The sequence below is a fragment of the Trematomus bernacchii genome, unplaced genomic scaffold (assembly GCF_902827165.1).
Source record: "Trematomus bernacchii unplaced genomic scaffold, fTreBer1.1, whole genome shotgun sequence".
Classification (NCBI taxonomy): Eukaryota; Metazoa; Chordata; class Actinopteri; order Perciformes; family Nototheniidae; genus Trematomus; species Trematomus bernacchii.
Window position 1 is genome coordinate 1284096 of NW_022987615.1, and position 19964 is coordinate 1304059.

Below are 19964 nucleotides of genomic sequence, written 5' to 3' on the forward strand. Positions count from 1 at the left end.
AGGAGAGGACTCTTTAAAGTAGAGACACTACATACTGATATACACCTGAACATCAGCAGGAGAGGACTCTTTAAAGTAGAGACACTACATACTGATATACACCTGAACATCAGCAGGAGAGGACTCTTTAAAGTAGAGACACTACATACTGATATACACCTGAACATCAGCAGGAGAGGACTCTTTAAAGTAGAGACACTACATACTGATATACACCTGAACATCAGCAGGAGAGGACTCTTTAAAGTAGAGACACTACATACTGATATACACCTGAACATCAGCAGGAGAGGACTCTTTAAAGTAGAGACACTACATACTGATATACACCTGAACATCAGCAGGAGAGGACTCTTTAAAGTAGAGACACTACATACTGATGATATACACCTGAACATCTGCAGGAGAGGACTCTTTAAAGTAGAGACACTATATACTGATATACACCTGTACATCAGCAGCAGAGGACTCTTTAAAGTAGAGACACTACATACTGATATACACCTGAACATCAGCAGGAGAGGACTCTTTAAAGTAGAGACACTACATACTGATATACACCTGAACATCAGCAGGAGAGGACTCTTTAAAGTAGAAACACTACATACTGATATACACCTGAACATCAGCAGGAGAGGACTCTTTAAAGTAGAAACACTACATACTGATATACACCTGAACATCAGCAGGAGAGGACTCTTTAAAGTAGAGACACTACATACTGATATACACCTGAACATCAGCAGGAGAGGACTGTTTAAAGTAGAGACACTACATACTGATATACACCTGAACATCAGCAGGAGAGGACTCTTTAAAGTAGAGACACTACATACTGATATACACCTGAACATCAGCAGGAGAGGACTCTTTAAAGTAGAGACACTACATACTGATATACACCTGAACATCAGCAGGAGAGGACTCTTTAAAGTAGAGACACTACATACTGATATACACCTGAACATCAGCAGGAGAGGACTCTTTAAAGTAGAGACACTACATACTGATATACACCTGTACATCAGCAGGAGAGGACTCTTTAAAGTAGAGACACTACATACTGATATACACCTGAACATCAGCAGGAGAGGACTCTTTAAAGTAGAGACACTACATACTGATATACACCTGAACATCAGCAGGAGAGGACTCTTTAAAGTAGAGACACTACATACTGATATACACCTGAACATCAGCAGGAGAGGACTCTTTAAAGGAAGGAAATGGAGGAGATAAATCGTTGAAATTACAGCATTTCTTGTAACACTGTCGGTGTTGGATTAGATTCTTTAGATTTCTCTCCTCCTCTCTATTAAAACATTAACAGTGTGCGATGCGTTGATGGTCTATAATTCCATCCCGGCAGTTTTATAAGGTCTGCTCTCAGACTCGTATACATCCTGCTTCTGGGAGGAAATGGCCGCTTCCCCCTCGTGTTCTTATAAATAATGTTGATGGTAAAGTGCTCTGCAGCGGCACACACTCTGCAGACAAAGTCAAGTCGCTCTCATATACACCGTTTAGCCTCATGTGATTTATGTAAGGGAGAAGAGCGGGAAAGAGGACGTGACTAAAGATCAAATTATCTTCAGATTAATGGTTTTTAATAAACTCAGTTTAAACCCTGATCTGATTTTCTGACCATTAAGATTATAAAAAAACTTTGAGGACTGTGATGTAATTCAAACGCACTGTCTGGAAGCAGCAGAGGAGATAAAAATCAATAGTTGAAATATATATATGATATATTTAGGAAGTATTTCAATCAAACTCAATCCTCGTGACAAGTTTCTTTTCCACAAACTGCTCGTAAAAAAGCCATAACGAGAAAATGGATTATATTAAAGAGTCCCCAACAAAATGTGGGTGGGATTATTATGAGGAAATACAGTTAGGAAACTTTGGATTTCTCCTTGAAACTTTATAAAGATTTTGACCTGTGCATATCCTCAATTAGGGCGTCAACCAACAATTATTCCATTATCAATGAAACCATTAATTTGAGCTATAAAATGTCAGAAAATACTGAAAAATGTCCATCTTAGTTGCTGGTGATGTCATTTAATGTCCATTGTTGCCAGACAAAACTCTAAAGATACTCACTTTAATGTAATATAATCAGACAATAGCAAAAAATAAGAATATTTGAGAGGTTGAAACAAGCTTTTCTGCCATTTTTTAAAAACGATTTAGTCATCATCTTAAATATAAGTATTGAACATAGAAAGTATGTCATTGCATGCAGTAAAGTTGACCAAAAGTAAGAGTTTAAATGTAAGACTTACACTTGTAACAGAGTATTTTTACACTGTAGTCTTACTACTTGTACTGAAGGAAAATATCTGAGTACGCTTCATACTTCTGCTCTGATGTTACTGTATAAGTTGTATTTATAAAGAGGCCCTATTATGCTTTTGGGGTTTTCCCTTTCCTGTAGTGTGTTATATATTTTTTAGTGCATGTAAATGGTCTGCAAAGGCTAAAATCCCTGTGTTCCCCACAGAGGGAGTTTCTCTCCTATACACTCAAAGTGACATCACTATGTAACACTAGCGCTTCTATTGTACATGATACACATTGTACGTGATAGGCTAAGGGGTGGGACATCTCTAAGCGGTTGACCAATCACAACAGAGCCGGCCAGCTAACCAATCAGAGCAGACTGGGCTCTGGTTTCAGAAAGAGGGTGAAAAGAGGTGCTGCAGCACAGGCAGTGTGAGGACTCTTTAAAGTAGAGACACTACATACTGATATACACCTGAACATCAGCAGGAGAGGACTCTTTAAAGTAGAGACACTACATACTGATATACACCTTAACATCAGCAGGAGAGGACTCTTTAAAGTAGAGACACTACATACTGATATACACCTGAACATCAGCAGGAGAGGACTCTTTAAAGTAGAGACACTACATACTGATGTACACCTGAACATCAGCAGGAGAGGACTCTTTAAAGTAGAGACACTACATACTGATATACACCTGAACATCAGCAGGAGAGGACTCTTTAAAGTAGAGACACTAAATACTGATATACACCTGAACATCAGCAGGAGAGGACTCTTTAAAGTAGAGACACTACATACTGATATACACCTGAACATCAGCAGGAGAGGACTCTTTAAAGTAGAGACACTACATACTGATATACACCTGAACATCAGCAGGAGAGGACTCTTTAAAGTAGAGACACTACATACCAGAGGTGGGGACTCGAGTCACATGACTTGACTCGAGTCAGACTCGAGTCGCATATTTTTTGACTTGAGACTTGCTTGACTAACATTGATAAAAGACTTGACTTGACTTTGACTTGGTATTCATGACTTGAGACTTGACTTAAGCTTGAGACAGATGACTTGAAAGGACTTGACTGTTTAAAATTACCGTAATTTTCGGACTATAAGCCGCGACTTTTTTCCCATTTTTCGACCCTGCGGCTTATATAACGGTGCGGCTAATCTATGGATTTTTACAGCTCCGACGACTTGCTCTGAAAACACGGAGGAGCAAAACAACAAACGAGTGAAACAAAGCGTATATTAAAGCCCGGGAAATATACCCGTTTTGACGCTGTTTCAGGAGCGCCTCTAACATTGTTTTGAAGGCCTGTTGCTAGCGGGGGATGCTAGCGGGGGATGCTAGCGGGGGATCCTTGGGCTAGCCCTGTAGACACCGGGCCGAGAGAGCGCAAGGGACCGGGACAGGAGCTCCGCGGGATAACGACCAGGTTTGACTGACCCTGCCAGTCCTATCTTATAACACAAAGAAGACGTAACCTCTCCTAAGTTTGAAAGTTGAAAAGTTTGTGTGTCTGAAACGCTATGCGATACAGTACAGTTTACACAGCACAGTACATGTTCTGTAGCTACTATTGCACTAAATGGTAACACTTGAATACGTTATGCAAATATGCAACTTGTTTGTTGAAATGTTAATAAATGGGAGTTTCCTCAAACAGCCATCTCTTTCCCGACAATCCCCTCTGTGCACGAACCCTTAGATATGGTAATTAAACATTAAAACACCTGCGGTTTATAGTCCAGTGCGGCTTATATATGTACACATCATTCAATTTAGCTGCTGCGGCTTATATTCAGGTGCGCTTTATAGTGCGAAAATTACGGTAAATATTTGCGTTTGTTTTTGTATTGAGATATTACGTTTAGTTTTTTCGAAAAACGTGATTGGGTGATTATAGCGCCGTGCGCGCAAACCTGGCAACCCACTACGGCAGGAGTGTCAGTTAACATGGCAGCGGCTAGCGTTACTCCAAAAATAGTGAAGTTTGGATTCAAGGATTATGTTGTCGATGACGCTAATAAGAGAACAGCGGTATGCAGGGTCTGCAGCATAAAGATCAGTGACACGACCACCACAACATCCAACTTCATTCGTCACTACAAAAACCCCACAGAGAAAGGTGCGTGAATGTGTTGTGTTAGCTAGAAAGCTAACGTTAAGTTTAAGCTACGTTAGACTTGGTTTCAAATCGATTAAGCAAAGAGAAGACAAAACGGTAAATGAACACTAGAACCTCCAAGGGATTCATTTGTACTAACCCTGATACTGACGGGCTGTCAGGAGAGGGAGAGAGAGAGAGAGAGAGGGGAGAGAGAGAGAGAGAGAGAGAGAGAGAGAGAGAGAGAGAGAGAGAGAGAGAGAGAGAGAGAGAGAGAGGAAAAGAGATGCCTCGTTTATTTCCCCTGTGTTATCAGCAGTTACTGTAAACTTTTGAATAATGTAGTTCATCTACTTTTAGTAGTTTGTTTAAATGTTTTAATTATGTTGTTTTTGTTTGTAGAAGTGCATCATTCCTTGATTTATTGTAAAATGAATCTGAACTTTTTGATCTGTTATGATGATAAACTGAAGCAATTTCTAAATTAACCCAATTAAGTGAGTTTTAAATCGTCATGCTTGATACTTGTAGGTCAAGACTTGAGACTTGCTCATGACTTGCACATGTAGGACTTACACCTCTGGTACATACTGATATACACCTGAACATCAGCAGGAGAGGACTCTTTAAAGTAGAGACACTACATACTGATATACACCTGAACATCAGCAGGAGAGGACTCTTTAAAGTAGAGACACTACATACTGATATACACCTGAACATCAGCAGGAGAGGACTCTTTAAAGTAGAGACACTACATACTGATATACACCTGAACATCAGCAGGAGAGGACTCTTTAAAGTAGAGACACTACATCCTGATATACACCTGATCATCAGCAGGAGAGGACTCTTTAAAGTAGAGACACTACATACTGATATACACCTGAACATCAGCAGGAGAGGACTCTTTAAAGTAGAGACACTACATACTGATATACACCTGAACATCAGCAGGAGAGGACTCTTTAAAGTAGAGACACTACATACTGATATACACCTGAACATCAGCAGGAGAGAACTCTTTAAAGTAGAGACACTACATACTGATATACACCTGAACATCAGCAGGAGAGGACTCTTTAAAGTAGAGACACTACATACTGATATACACCTGAACATCAGCAGGAGAGGACTCTTTAAAGTAGAGACACTACATACTGATATACACCTGAACATCAGCAGGAGAGGACTCTTTAAAGTAGAGACACTACATACTGATATACACCTGAACATCAGCAGGAGAGGACTCTTTAAAGTAGAGACACTACATACTGATATACACCTGAACATCAGCAGGAGAGGACTCTTTAAAGTAGAGACACTACATCCTGATATACACCTGATCATCAGCAGGAGAGGACTCTTTAAAGTAGAGACACTACATACTGATATACACCTGAACATCAGCAGGAGAGGACTCTTAAAGTAGAGACACTACATACTGATATACACCTGAACATCAGCAGGAGAGGACTCTTTAAAGTAGAGACACTACATACTGATATACACCTGAACATCAGCAGGAGAGAACTCTTTAAAGTAGAGACACTACATACTGATATACACCTGAACATCAGCAGGAGAGGACTCTTTAAAGTAGAGACACTACATACTGATATACACCTGAACATCAGCAGGAGAGGACTCTTTAAAGTAGAGACACTACATACTGATATACACCTGAACATCAGCAGGAGAGGACTCTTTAAAGTAGAGACACTACATACTGATATACACCTGAACATCAGCAGGAGAGGACTCTTTAAAGTAGAGACACTACATACTGATATACACCTGAACATCAGCAGGAGAGGACTCTTTAAAGTAGAGACACTACATACTGATATACACCTGAAAACAAACAGAATAGGGCCCCTTTAATGTTTTCTTGTTTCGTAATTTGTTTTATTGATGTTCATTATATTCTGTGCCCATCTGAAAATGCATAAAAAATTAAAGCAATCAACGAAATGGAGTCTGTTGAGTTTCTAATTTGTAATTGTTGTAATTTCTCCTTTCCAGCTGCCCACGAGCAGAAACCATTGTAAGATAATTTCAGCTCGTTAACGCCTTAATGGGGGATTTCTCCGGAGAGATTCAGATTCATTGTTGTACTGAAAGGTGTTTTTCGGTTACGATCAGAGCACCGTGAGGGGAATGTGGATTATCTGGAGTCCAGACACAAACATGTTATTCCTGGCAGCGGATTATTGCTTCTGGAGGGGGCTGCACGAGGTTTATGATTTCACTTCCAGTTTATTTGCACAGTGATAAAACACAGGAGCAAAGCAATAAAAGCAGCATGATGAAAAACAATGATAGCAAAGTGAACAAAAAGAAACAGACGAGCAGAAAGAGGGAGGAGAAAACCCAGAAGGAGAACAAGTTTAAGCTGAATTTAATTAATAAAGGTTCCTGGATCACGACGCTGTAAAATCTTCTGAAACACTATTTAAAATCATCACAACATTTCTACTAAAAAACAGAAAGACAACTAAAAAAAGGGCCGTTTCTGTGTGTCATATTGCAGCTAATTTAATTACAAACACATTTAAAGTCCTGCTGATTTTCCATTCAACCATCAACATTACATCTGCTTTTTTTCTGGGTGCAGAAAGGTCGTAAACTTCAAATATAACATGGACCATTTTCATAATAATATGACACTTTGTTTTATATTGATAATGTGAATTAGATGTGGTCAATAGGCCTGATTGATTAGGAAAAAAAGAGGATCTGTACCAAACAAATATGTTTTGTTAAAGTGGACCTATCATGCTATATTTGAAAAATATATTGTAGGGCCATACCTATATAAAACATGTCTGTGAAGTTTTTTTTTCAAAATACCAAACAGATCATGCATTTTAGCCATGCCTCATTTTGCTCTATTTGCTCTTTTCCAGCCCTGTTTTTGCAAGGGCTGATTCTGTGAGAAGTCTTCTTCGCTGCTTTTGTGGCAGACTACAGCGCCACTTACAGGCCTGGCATATGTACTACAGCGTCTCCAGCGCTTTCGAGCGGCAATGGCCGTGACCCAACCCCCCATTCCCCTGATAGGTGGAGAGTTGCCCATATAGGCGGAGCTCCCTGTTTCTGACGTCAGAACAATTCAAATCTGGATCAGCTCCGTTGCAGCCCCGTTTTTAGAGATTTGGGTATGGAAGAGAAGAGAGAGGGTTGTGTTTTCTGACACTTGGTGAGTTCCCTGACACACCGGGGACACATATTCATGTATAAAAGACGTACAAAAGTGCATTTTGCATGATGGGTCCCCTTTAAATTTGGAGAATACGATATTTCTGAAGCTCCACAATACTTTGTTAAAAATGTATTTTAACACATATTTAGTCTTTAAAAAATACATTTGTTTCCTGTAGTGTCCTGTGATCGTGTTCTCCTTTGAGCGTGTTACCGTTGTCTGTCCGAAGCTGTCATAAAGTTACTTTTTATTCGGTTTTAAGCCACATTTTGACCTCACCTATTTTCAACTGGACATACGATTTTAGTGATGGGACGTCTGGATGTGAAGTTTACGGAGACACAAGCTGCGCTAACCTGACCCGCAGACTAAGAGAAGCTCAGATTTTGAACGTCCAGCTGAACGTTTATTGACCGTTTTTGAGATGCTAAAAAACCTCCTGAACCATGAACTCTGAAGGAATCCTAACCAGGAGAAGCTCCCAGCAACAATAAAACACTGTGATATTTAAACAAACATTATTATTCAGTGAAGTGTGAACAGGCTCTGTAATATTTATGAGTGAAATGCATGAGAAACTCTGTGAAATAGAGCAAAGTTAAAGAGTCTGAACTCAACATACATGAGATGTTCTCTGTGGTTTTAGAGAGGGTCGTGTGCCTGCTCTGTAATGTGGTAAATAAACGTTCAGAGCTTGTCCTGTATGCAGAGGAAGATTCATAACATATTTATGATCTTCATAAAGGACTGACTTTAGGACTCATGCCAAACACCTCTTTGGAGAACTGCGAGGCGCTCATGAAAAAAACACAATCCTATGTTTGTTGTTTGTTGGTCAATTGAGTTTTATAAATAATGAAATCCTGACATTTTAATTACAAGCCAGCTTTTTTTTCATATTTCTCAGGTAGGGAAAAGGCTTTATCATTTCTGCAACACCACGTGACGCAACTTTGACCAAATTTAACGTCATTTATAAATAAAAACAACCTTTTAGACAAGAACACAAGAGTCTTCTTATCAATCTACATCTCTGAACATCTGGATCTTGGTGATGAATACAATCAACACCTCCTTTTATACTGAGGAGACAAATGGAGAGATACTGCCTAAAAGGAAACAGGAAGTAACTGAGAGTAGAAGAAGGGGGGAGGAAAAGGGGGGGAGGTAAAAGCCTGGGTTGTGTTTTGCTGCCTTGTGGATGCATTTAGAAGTTGGTCTGTAAATGCATCCAGAAGGCAGAGAAACCACTTCCCTTTATTAAACTATTGCAAGGAGATACCAGATCCCTGTCACATTATCACTTAAGGATGAAATCACAGAGGTATAGGAGGAGAAGGGAGTGAAGAAGGGAGTGAAGAAGGGAGTGAAGGAGGGAGAAAGTAAAGGGGAGAAGAGGAGAGGAAACAAGTGAGGACAACACAGTGAGGATAGAGAAAGGGGGAGAGAAAGGGAAGAAACAAGGAAAGGAGAAGGAAAGAGGAAACAAGAAGAGAGGAGAGGAAGCGACGACAGTAGATGGGAGGGAGCTTTTCAGAATAAAAGCCTCAGTGAATAGGAAACAACCAACACCGCCAAAATAAGAGACCTGAGAGCTAAAGACACATTACAGTTGATCATTTTAAAAAAGTGTGACTCCCCAAACTAAACTCCACTGAAATTAAAAAAAATGTGGGGAGAAAAATAAGGTTTTTCATTCAATAAAACAAACAAAAGCTCCTTCACACTCCTGTTGGTTTTTACTACAGTCATTCACACTCTCCCATTCACACCTTTCTAACCCACACTACATCTCCCTCATTCACAGACAGGTAGGTGTGTGTAGAATCATATAGCCAAGTGTGTGTGTGTGTGTGTGTGTGTGTGTGTGTGTGTGTGTGTGTGTGTGTGTGTGTGTGTGTGTGTGTGTGTGTGTGTGTGTGTGTGTGTTAAAAGCATTACAGTCAGAGCTTATGTACTCTCACTGACTCACTCTCTATTTCTGATGTTTCCAAAGGCTCTTTGAACAGCAGATAATAGATCAGTGCTGGAGAGCTGCAGGGCGAAGAAACACACACACAGAAACACACACATGGCTGCAGTATGTGTGTGTGAGTGTGTGTGCGTGTGTGTGTAGTGTGTGTGGGCGGCAGCAGGGTGAAGATACACCATCGTACTGGAGAAGCGGTTTCACACTTTCATCTCTTTTCCTGGTGGAAAAACAGACTGTAAAACTCCTCCGTAACCAATAATAACGACCAATAATCCGTCACACACAACAAAACAGGAGAGCGGAGAGCACACACACACACACACACACACACACACACACACACACACACACACACACACACACACACACACACACACACACACACACACACACACACACACACACACACACACACACACACACACACACACACACACACTCATCAAGTTGCCATGGTGATAATATTAACAGCCACAGCAGTGTTTTTCACAGCAGTCGGAGAAGAAAATAATGGGTGCAGGAATGTGTCATTAAACCTAGAAATTAGTCCGTATTTGAGCACTTCCTGTTCACTTTACTGGATGTCAATGGTTTTATGAATGTGTTTTTGATTGTTAGCCTGAATAAAGGTCTGTGGTTAAAACCAGTTGGTGAGATTTTGTTAGGAAATATGTTAGTAAATACCCCACTGGTTTGATTTAATCTTATTTCTACTGCAATATATTCAAAAATTCAATGATATAAATCACATTGGTGTTTTATTGAGGTAATCCTTGTGATGGTAACTTCCGGGTTGGCCTACAATATACGTCATCACTACAGCACTTTATACACACTAGGGGCTGTCAACGGTAACACATTACCTGTCACAATTAATCTGCAACTTTAAGGCGTTAAAAAAAGATCACCCAACAACAATCACAACATCCTGCCATATCTCCAGTGTGCATGTTTACCTTGACAGTTTACCTTGGCAGTTCAAAGGCAGAGTAACCGGCACAAGCCAATGCACCAAATGGAAAACCATCACTACCTCAGTGTAACAGCACACCTAATCCATAAGAAAATAGCAACTGCACCCTAGAACTGCACTCGTTCTTTAGGTGTGGAGAAAATGGAGGAAAGACATTACTGCCGAACCATGCACCATTTTCTTGAAGTTGCACAGGAGGCGAGATGAAAGACAGGGTCACCGCCGTGGGAACAGATACTGCTCGATTACAATTAGAGTCAAATAAAAGCACAGAACGTTTTCTAAAACTTTATGAAACCTTTAAACTCTTGCAGAGGTTTGTTGCTTAGCAATACAGCAGCTCCTACTCACCACTGAGTCGTTTTCTATATTGTAAATGCCCCCTCTTTGTGACGAATAAACCTATTCTGATTCTGAAACAAAAAACAATCCCTGCTTTTTGCCTCCAGATATTGAAGTTCTCAACTCACCCGAGCGTGGTCATGGTGACGATGGTGTACCAGAAGGAGGCGGGGATGGAGGTGAAGGTGGAGCCCTTGGTGCCCTTCTCGGCGTAGAACATGACGGTGGCGAAGATGATGATGGCCATGGTGAGAGAAAACAGCAGGAAGCCTAACTCTGAGGCGCAGCTCTTCAGCGTGTAGCCCAAAATCCTCAGGCCCGCCGAGTGGCGCGAGAACTTGAAGATGCGGAAGACGCGGAAAACCCGGAGCGTGACGAAGGCGCCGCTCACGTCCTCGTTCTCCGGCATCACCAGGCCGATGTAGTACGGCATGATGGCCACCACGTCGATCACGGACATCACGGAGCGCATGAAATTGCAGCGACTGGGCGCGGCGAAAAGGCGCATCAGATACTCGAAGGTGAATATGAGCACGCAGGCCGTGTCCATGCAGAAGAAGGGGACCTTGTACTTCTCGCCGCACGGCAGATCTTTCACGCTGCCTAAGGGCGGCCGGCACGGCACCGTCTCCACCACGTTGGCGATGACCGACACAGCGATGAAGAAGCCGGTGACGTAGTAGAAGACGAGAGCCATGGTGGAGGTGTGCGGGTTCTCGAAGGCTCGCCACAGCCGCTCCCTGGAGGTGCTGTTGGGGGGCAGCGGGGCGTCAACCCCCTCGTTGGCCTCCGTGTCCTCCGCCAGGCGCTCCTGGTTCTCCTTTTTCCTATCCCGGTATTCCTGCACAAAGACAGGGAGAGAGAGACAAGATCAGCCTCATTATAGGGCTGCTCAATTAATCGTATTTTAATCGCAATTACGATTTTGGCTTGCAGCGATTACGAAAACAATGTAATCGAAATAAAACGATAATTTTTTTATTATTAATAATATTATTTTTTTATTATTATTATTTTTATTGGTTTTTCAGTTGAATTATGCTTAACGTTCAGGGTAATCAACTGTTAAAAACATACTGTTCACATTTTGTTTTTTCAATAAATGGATGTTTTCAAAGTAAATGGATAATCGTTTTTGATAATCGTGATATCAATTATTGACCCAAATAATCGAGATTATGATTTTTGCCATAATCGAGCAGTCCTACCTCATTATTTATCATATTTCATCAAGTTAGAGATTTTGAAAACACATGGTACCTCACAGTAAATCAGAATACAAAATCCTAAAAACAAAGAAATGCAAAATAATTTGTTTGGCAGCTGGAAGATGATATATGAGTAAAACCAAAAGTATCATTGACGGTGTAGAGTCCAATTTACTAAATCATCCTATTACAACTATTAACAGCGGGGGCAACCGGGTTTAACAGGTTAATAAGTCTTGCTTAAACAAAAAGTGATTTTTATCTTGCTTTTCAACTTAAAGGTAGGGTAGGTAAGAATGGAGAAACCAGCTCGAGTGCGCTAGAATTTGAAAATACACAACCGGAAAAAATCTGCCCCTTCCTTCAGACTTCCTTACAGAGCCCCTCCTCCAACACACACGAACGCGCACATGACCAATGAGGGCACGAGATAAGTTTGTGCACAGATGGAAGGCTGACAGGCAGGTAGGCCATCAAGTTATTTTAGCCGGGCCGGCTCAACTGATTGGTCGTGCTTTTTACAGCGCCACGGCTTCCACAGATTAAATATTTTTGTATGTATTTATTGTCAAAGCATTTAATATATTCATTGCTATCGGGATGTTAAGAGCATTCTATGGAATATAACAACAAGTGTTTCTGAAGTGAATTACCTACCCCACTTTTAAATAATGAGAAAAAAGGTTGAAAATGTAACGATTTCATGTTAGCTTCATGTCTACATGTCAATCTAGAATAGTTAGTCATTTTAATATATTTTATGCTTTATGATAACTTACATTTCTTCTTTTTTTTTGAAGATTTATTTATTTATTTTGAATTGGATGATGCTGTCAACCTGCTGGCAAAGAGGGAAGCTCTTATTTTGAAGACGGCACAGCAGAAAACAATCTTGATTCCTGTCAAAACTGATAAAGCAAACCATTTTATTTTGTTTGTGCAACTGTCTATTTAAGTGTTGTACCTATGAAAGATAAACACAGTACAACCATTTTCACAGCCCTATGGTCGCTTTGTGTCCTATCAGATATTTGTTTTCCATTAGCTCCGGGCTAATATGGTTAGCGGCTTCTCCTGTTAGCTTTTTAGCAAGATAGTGCACTAATAATGGGAATACATTAAATGTTGTCCCACATCACATGCCACCACAGGTATTGACAAAGTAACTCCTAAAGAAATACAGAGCATTTTCTATTGAAACACCAATAACGCATTTTGCACAGCCTCAATTGAATGTATTTAGAGCCACCAAGCACTTGTCAGCTGTTACCAAGCCAGCAAGCCAACTATAGTTAATAAATAGAAAGTGGAATACATTAATAAGACTTTAAACTCCCACAAAAGGCAGTGACCTTCAGAGTGATTAATACACTTGTCTCAAAGGAAGTAAATCTGCTTCTGTAAATGTTTTTGCCTCAATAATTACCAGAGAAGAAAAGCAGCAGAATCTGTGAAATTACTAGCAGTATAAAAATAAAAAGCATGTGGACTGTTTCTCATGGGAAGTTGTGTGGGAAGTGTAAGAGAACAAATCCAGAAATGAGAATCTCTCACAGTTAAACCAACATTTTTGAGTCTGCCAAATGTGAGGAAATATATTTCCAGCTCATTAGTCAGTGCACTGGTCCAATATAAAACAAAGTATATGAATATTTAAGAGCAAGTGAAGACGAGGGTAATGTGACAAACGGGTATATGAAGAGCTCTGAAGGTGATTTGTTATTTAAGTAGGGATGTTAATAATAAAACATACAGAAAAACTAAAGTAGGAAGCCAAAATCAGGAGCATTAAAAGGTGCAGGGATGAGTCCTATAACCTGGAAATGAGTATTTCAGCACTTCCTGTTCTCTCGTCATGGAGCTCAATGGTCTTTTGAATGTCTATTTGGTTGTTAGCCTGAAAAAAGGTCTGTGGTTAGCACAAGCTGAAGAGATTTTAGTTCTATGACGTTACTAAAAACCCCACTCGTGAATTTAAAAACAGCGCTTGCTAACAAGTGTCCAAATGAGACGACTAAACGTCATTAGCCGCCTTTAGCTTAGCGGTGGTGACGTGAAGTCACGTGACCGTGCTGTAGTTCCTTTATAGCCCAACATTAGCCACCTTTAGCTTAGCGGTGGTGACGTGAAGTCATGTAACCGTGCTGTAGTTCCTTTATAGCCCAACATTAGCCACCTTTAGCTTAGCGGTGGTGGCGTGAAGTCATGTGACCGTGCTGTAGTTCCTTTAGAGCCCAACATTAGCCGCTTTTAGCTTAGCGGTGGTGGCGTGAAGTCATGTGACCGTGCTGTAGTTCCTTTATAGCCCAACATTAGCCGCTTTTAGCTTAGCGGTGGTGGCGTGAAGTCATGTGACCGTGCTGTAGTTCCTTTAGAGCCCAACATTAGCCACCTTTAGCTTAGCGGTGGTGACGTGAAGTCATGTGACCGTGCTGTAGTTCCTTTATAGCCCAACATTAGCCACCTTTAGCTTAGCGGTGGTGACGTGAAGTCATGTGACCGTGCTGTAGTTCCTTTATAGCCCAACATTAGCCACCTTTAGCTTAGCGGTGGTGACGTGAAGTCATGTGACCGTGCTGTAGTTCCTTTATAGCCCAACATTAGCCACCTTTAGCTTAGCGGTGGTGACGTGAAGTCATGTGACCGTGCTGTAGTTCCTTTATAGCCCAACATTAGCTTTTTACTTCTCAAATCATAAAGTGGTGTTGATATGTGGAGATTATCCTGTTGAACAAAACGTGTAAGTATGATAAACGTTTGTTTGACACACAGAATATTTTCGGATGGAAAAATCCCACTGGCTTTTGGCCATGGGAGCCATTACAATACTAACTTCAGGGTTGGCTCTACAGAAAAAACATCATCCCTGCTCTCACCACTCTCTTGCATGTGTGCTTCCGGTGTTTTCAGCTCATTACTGCCGTGTTAATGAGTTTTATAATGAAGTCTGACAGCAGCGCTTGTTAGAAACCCCCCTCCTCAGATCACTCCATGTTTTTACACTTTACTCATTTAGCTGATGATCTCCGCTCCAAAGAGACTTAATGAGTGCAGCAGCAGAATCACCAACATTACAGTGAAGCTTCAGGAATAAATCCAAAGGTCACTGCATCAACCGAAGTACACGAGTCATGACGCAAGTGATGTAAAAAATGTGGAAGTAAGAGCAGTATGTCCTCCTTTACAGGACTGTCACTGCATAGGAAGGTGGGATCTTCATCAGTAGCAGCACTGTGAATTGTTGTGGAAGATGAATGGCAAATACATCTGGAAATAAAAACTACTTTTCTGAGCAGCAAACTTCTGTTTTAGTCCATAAACATGAGGCTGCAGCTGCTTCACAGAAACGTATCTGATGGAACCGAGAAATTAAGGAAAGCAGTGTTCATTTTGGAAATAAAAGATTATAAAAAAACAACTTTTTATTTGTTAATGTTACAGTTTTCATTGATAAAACTAAATTATACTTCTAAATAATTTTACTTTTTGCCTTTATTATAGTGATTGTGTAACATTTTAAAAAGGTTTCTGGTGTAAAGCTTTCAATATTTGACTTTTAATTAATATTTAAAAAAAAGAAATTCCATCATGTTTTCATTTGTATCAAAGTCTAATACTAAACTCTAGTATTTATATATATATATATATATATATATGTTCTTGAGCTTTTCTGTACTGTAAGTGGAGAGCATTTTCTCAATGCAAATCAAGCTATACCATTTTTTTTTTATTAGAAATGTATGTAATCAATAAACAAAATTAGTCACTGGGAGGGTTACTTTTACTCTGGAGTAAAATATACCTAAACAGCGATTAATAGATAATGGTTAAATATGAGTAAAATACATTATTTATATAAAATAAAATACAATATATTTCATTATATCTAGTATGTATAATTTTATATATATATTAATTAATAAACATGATGCAAAATGTCGATAACAACTTTAAATCTGTTGCTTTTCCATATTTCCATCACAATCTCCTTTGTAGGGGTTTTGAAAACACCTCCGAAACAACAACATTATTTTCTCTGTCCCTAACAGGAAGTGCAGTTACCTCCATGCAGCAGTCCCCGATGATCTCGGGCACGATGCCGTAGAAGGCCAGCTCCTCGTCGAAGGCCTGGATGCACTCGTTCCTCGGGTAGTGCAGCTTCCCCGTGCGGTAAAAGTTCAGAATGTGCCGGAACATTTCGGGGTCTCGGTCGAAGAAGAATTCCTGAGTGTCCTCGTTGTAGAAAAACTCTTTTTCTGAAGAGCCCAGCAGCGTCTCCGGGTAACGGTCCAGAGTGTTCTTCCATGTCTGCAGAGAGACCACAGAAAGGATGATGAACAATCTGTAGCTTTACTATTTCATCTGAAGTGTGTTTTTCTTATGATTATATGATGCAAAAAGAGGGATACAGAACTCTTATTTTGAAGGTGCCACAGAAAAAATCCTATTAAATTAATGAAAAAATATAATAAAACTTATAAAAGATTATTATTTTTCTCATACTGCCTGTGCTGCAGCACCTCTTTTCACCCTCTGTCTGAAACCAGAGCCCAGTTTGCTCTGATTGGTTAGCTGGCCGGCTCTGTTGTGATTGGTCAACCGCTTAGAGATGTCCCGCCCCTTAACCACGTACAATGTGTTGGAGCGCTAGCCAATAGGAGATGTTTTTACTTTAAAAAAATACATTGTAGTGGCCATCAGCACAACACAAATAGAGTGTTTAAACAGAGAAACAAACTTTTATAAAAGCATAAGACCAAATATAATAACTTCTCCTCAGTTGAACCACTTTTAAACAAATCATACAGGCGACTTGCATTGTAAAAAAAACTAAACTCAATTTAAGCTGAGATGCAGAGAAAGATGGGAGCATTGAACTGTCTCTAATTGTCGGTAACAGTGAAGTAGGCCGTGTTTTATGCTCAGATTATATTATTAGGCATACTGTATGTTTGTGTTTCTATATATACCACCAGAACCTTTAAAAAATGAGGACAAAGTCTGACAGGAACTTTCTCCTTGTTCTGCCGCCGCAGCAGAAAGCACTTCTGTTTGATTCCTAAACGCCAACCAAATCTATTTTTGCTGCGGAGTCATCCTGTTATTTGTTCAGCCCAAATGCACATTGATTAGACGTACAGTTTTTATTTACAACCTCCAGCCCTGGAGGCAGGAGCAGAGCGGCACATTAAGAGCAACATGAATCTCTGAAAGCAGATCTGGTAGTAAAACTGCTTTTAATTTCCCTCATAGAAGTAATGTGACCATATTTTACATACTTGGACAGCTAGTGACTTTGTAATAGCTTCTAACTATTTCTGCTTCATCAAAAAAAGGCAAATATTTAAGCGTGCGTCTGTAACGACTTTAAGAGTCAACTACAAGTCCCAGAGAGCTTAGCTGTGAGAAACAACCAATCAGAGAGCTTCATATTCTCATGCTAGGCCTCCAACAGAGCTGAAAATAGAGAAATGTTAACAATCAATCCAAATCTATCCACTTTTGGAAATGTTTAAGCAACCAAGCGCTCTGAATGTGGCACAAAATAACTCTGGAACCAAGGCTCTGGCTGGAAAACAGCAAAGACTTGTGGGTAATGTAGTTTTAAAACCTAAGCTAATCAATATCTGCACGAGAACTTCCTGCACATACAAGAAAGTCCGAATTTCTACAGGAAATTAAGTGCCAAGGTTTATTGTCAACGCAGGGAGTTGTGTGTCCTTTTGTAGAGAGGAAAATTGTAGAGGTGGAAGTCAATGGTGAGATTGTGTGGCTTTTTGTGTCAAACTGCCATTTTCTTTCCATCTGGTAAGTACGTTTTAAGTACGTGTTTAATGTCGCTATGTTCCTGAAGTAAACACAGCAGTCCAATGGAGGCGTTTCAGCCAGTGTGGCAGAGGAACTCCCCCTTGAGGACACACAGGGATTTTAGCCTTTGCAGACCATTTACATGCACTAAAACCTATATGACACACTACAGGAAAGGGAACACCCCAAAAAGCATAATTGGGCACCTTTAACAACGTTTAATATTTAACAATAATCATCCAAAATATGATTTCCATTTACTTTTTTGATTGGAGTGAAAATGTGTCACAGTTATAACTAGAATCACATTTTTAAAACAGTTTAACTGCTTGAGTTTTTATCTTTTTCAGACCTTTTTTCCTTATTCATGCAGGTTGGAAGCGGGAAAAGTTGCACCAGAAGATTTGAACAGTACTCTTTTATGACACTAGTCATTTAGAAAAGGTGAAATCTCCCCCCGCCCTAATATATTTTGTAGTGATGGGAATTATGGCTCTTTGAAGGGAGCCAGATCTTATGGCTCCGTTCCTTTCAAAGAGCCGTTCAAAAGAGCCGTTCAAAAGAGCCGTTTTTTGTTTTAAAGGGGGCGGGGTTACTAGGTTTATCTGCGAAATAATCACCAGGATAATGATTGACTGTATTGCCAGACCTAATGTAAATAATCTGCATTGTAAACATGACACAGGTGGCGCCATATCCATGTCATTCATGTCAGTGAATGTACTACTTGTTATGACTTCTCTCTCTCGCGTATTCCGTTAAGACCCACCCCATTTCACTCCTCGTGCTGAAACCTACCAATCAGAGTAGGGGCGGGTCTTCACAGAATACGTTTGGGGAACAAAATCAAGCTTTTTAAAAGGCGAGTGGATTTGGGCAGGCAGTGAGTGCGGACCAACGATTGAACGATAAAAAGAACGGCTCTCACCAAGTACGACTCGGTTCCCCTCGTTCGTACCAAAGAGCCGTTCAAAAGAATCGGCTCGTTCGCGACCGACACATCACTAATATTTTGGAGCATGCTCCCTCACCTGAAACCGGACCCCGCTCACGTTGACGTACAGGATCTCATCTGATTTGGACGAGTTGTCGATGGGAGGTTTGGGCATCGTCTTCTTGGCGAGCGGGAGCCATCCCACCGCCGCCGCCCGAGCGAACGGCAGCCACGTCGCCACGCCGGCCGCCATATTGCATCAGCGCGCTCCACCTGGAGAGAGTCGACTGCTGTGTTGAAGTGGAGCTAATGAACCTGAGGGAAGGTTGTTAACGCCTCACTTCTTTGGGTGGCGAGATAGGAGGTGGGCGGACATGTTGAAGGGGGAGGAAGGGGGGAGGAGGGAGGCGTCAGTTAGGTGTCAAGCCATGAAAAATATGGCATTAAATAGGGAGAAAGACGATGCATCTGACAGTGGTCCGTGTTTTATTCTCACGAGTTTCCGACTTCCTCCAGGTGTGCAGAGCCTTCCTGGAAAACTCCTCTTGGCCTGCAATACGCTCCTCAGGGTAAACAGGCACTTCAATAAAACCCTCAGGAATCAGATGGGAATATATTTCCTTTTTTGGATACTTTTGCAAAACTTTCCGCCTGCAAAGCGAACGTCCTGTCCTCCTAAAAAACAAAATGTTCCACTTCACAACACAGACTCTCCTGGTAGGAAAACATAATTTCTTGAACTCTCAGCAGTCCTAGCAGAGCAGATCATGTGTGGAATAATAATAATCTGATATTGCCGTCACAGGTTTATTGCTGCTGGGACTTAAGACAAAAAGGTACCAAAAAAAATATATAAATCCAGGACGGAAAGCGTTAAAACCTTTGTGTCTGCTTCCTCTCTCTCCTCTGAAGACGGATTTGTTGCAGCGCCGCAGCCTTTCAAATTCTTATTAAATTGTGATGATGGTTCCTGAAGTTGCAAGATAGACAGAATGGCCGCCCTGCCTCTAAGTGGAGATTATGGATGTCCTTTTCCTCTCTTTCTCTTTCTGCTGATTTTTTTCTTCTTACCCCCTCTCTAATTTGCCTTTATCTGCTCCTGTGTTTTGCTGT

At 40.7% G+C, this 19964-nt stretch overlaps 1 protein-coding gene across 1 annotated transcript in view; it reads right to left on the reverse strand.

Moving 5' to 3' along the window:
* The window catches only part of kcnd1 (potassium voltage-gated channel, Shal-related subfamily, member 1), a 59799-nt gene extending 40619 nt beyond the window's left edge, over nt 1–19180 (reverse strand). Inside the window, exons 1-3 of the mRNA XM_034132198.1 lie at nt 18949–19180; nt 16172–16417; nt 11030–11742 (exon numbers count right to left, since the gene is read on the reverse strand). Of these exons, the coding sequence (XP_033988089.1) occupies nt 11030–11742; nt 16172–16417; nt 18949–19104 (1115 nt within the window). The 5' untranslated portion in view covers nt 19105–19180. The remainder of the gene's footprint in view (nt 1–11029; nt 11743–16171; nt 16418–18948) is intronic.
* Nucleotides 19181–19964: the final 784 nt, after the last annotated feature.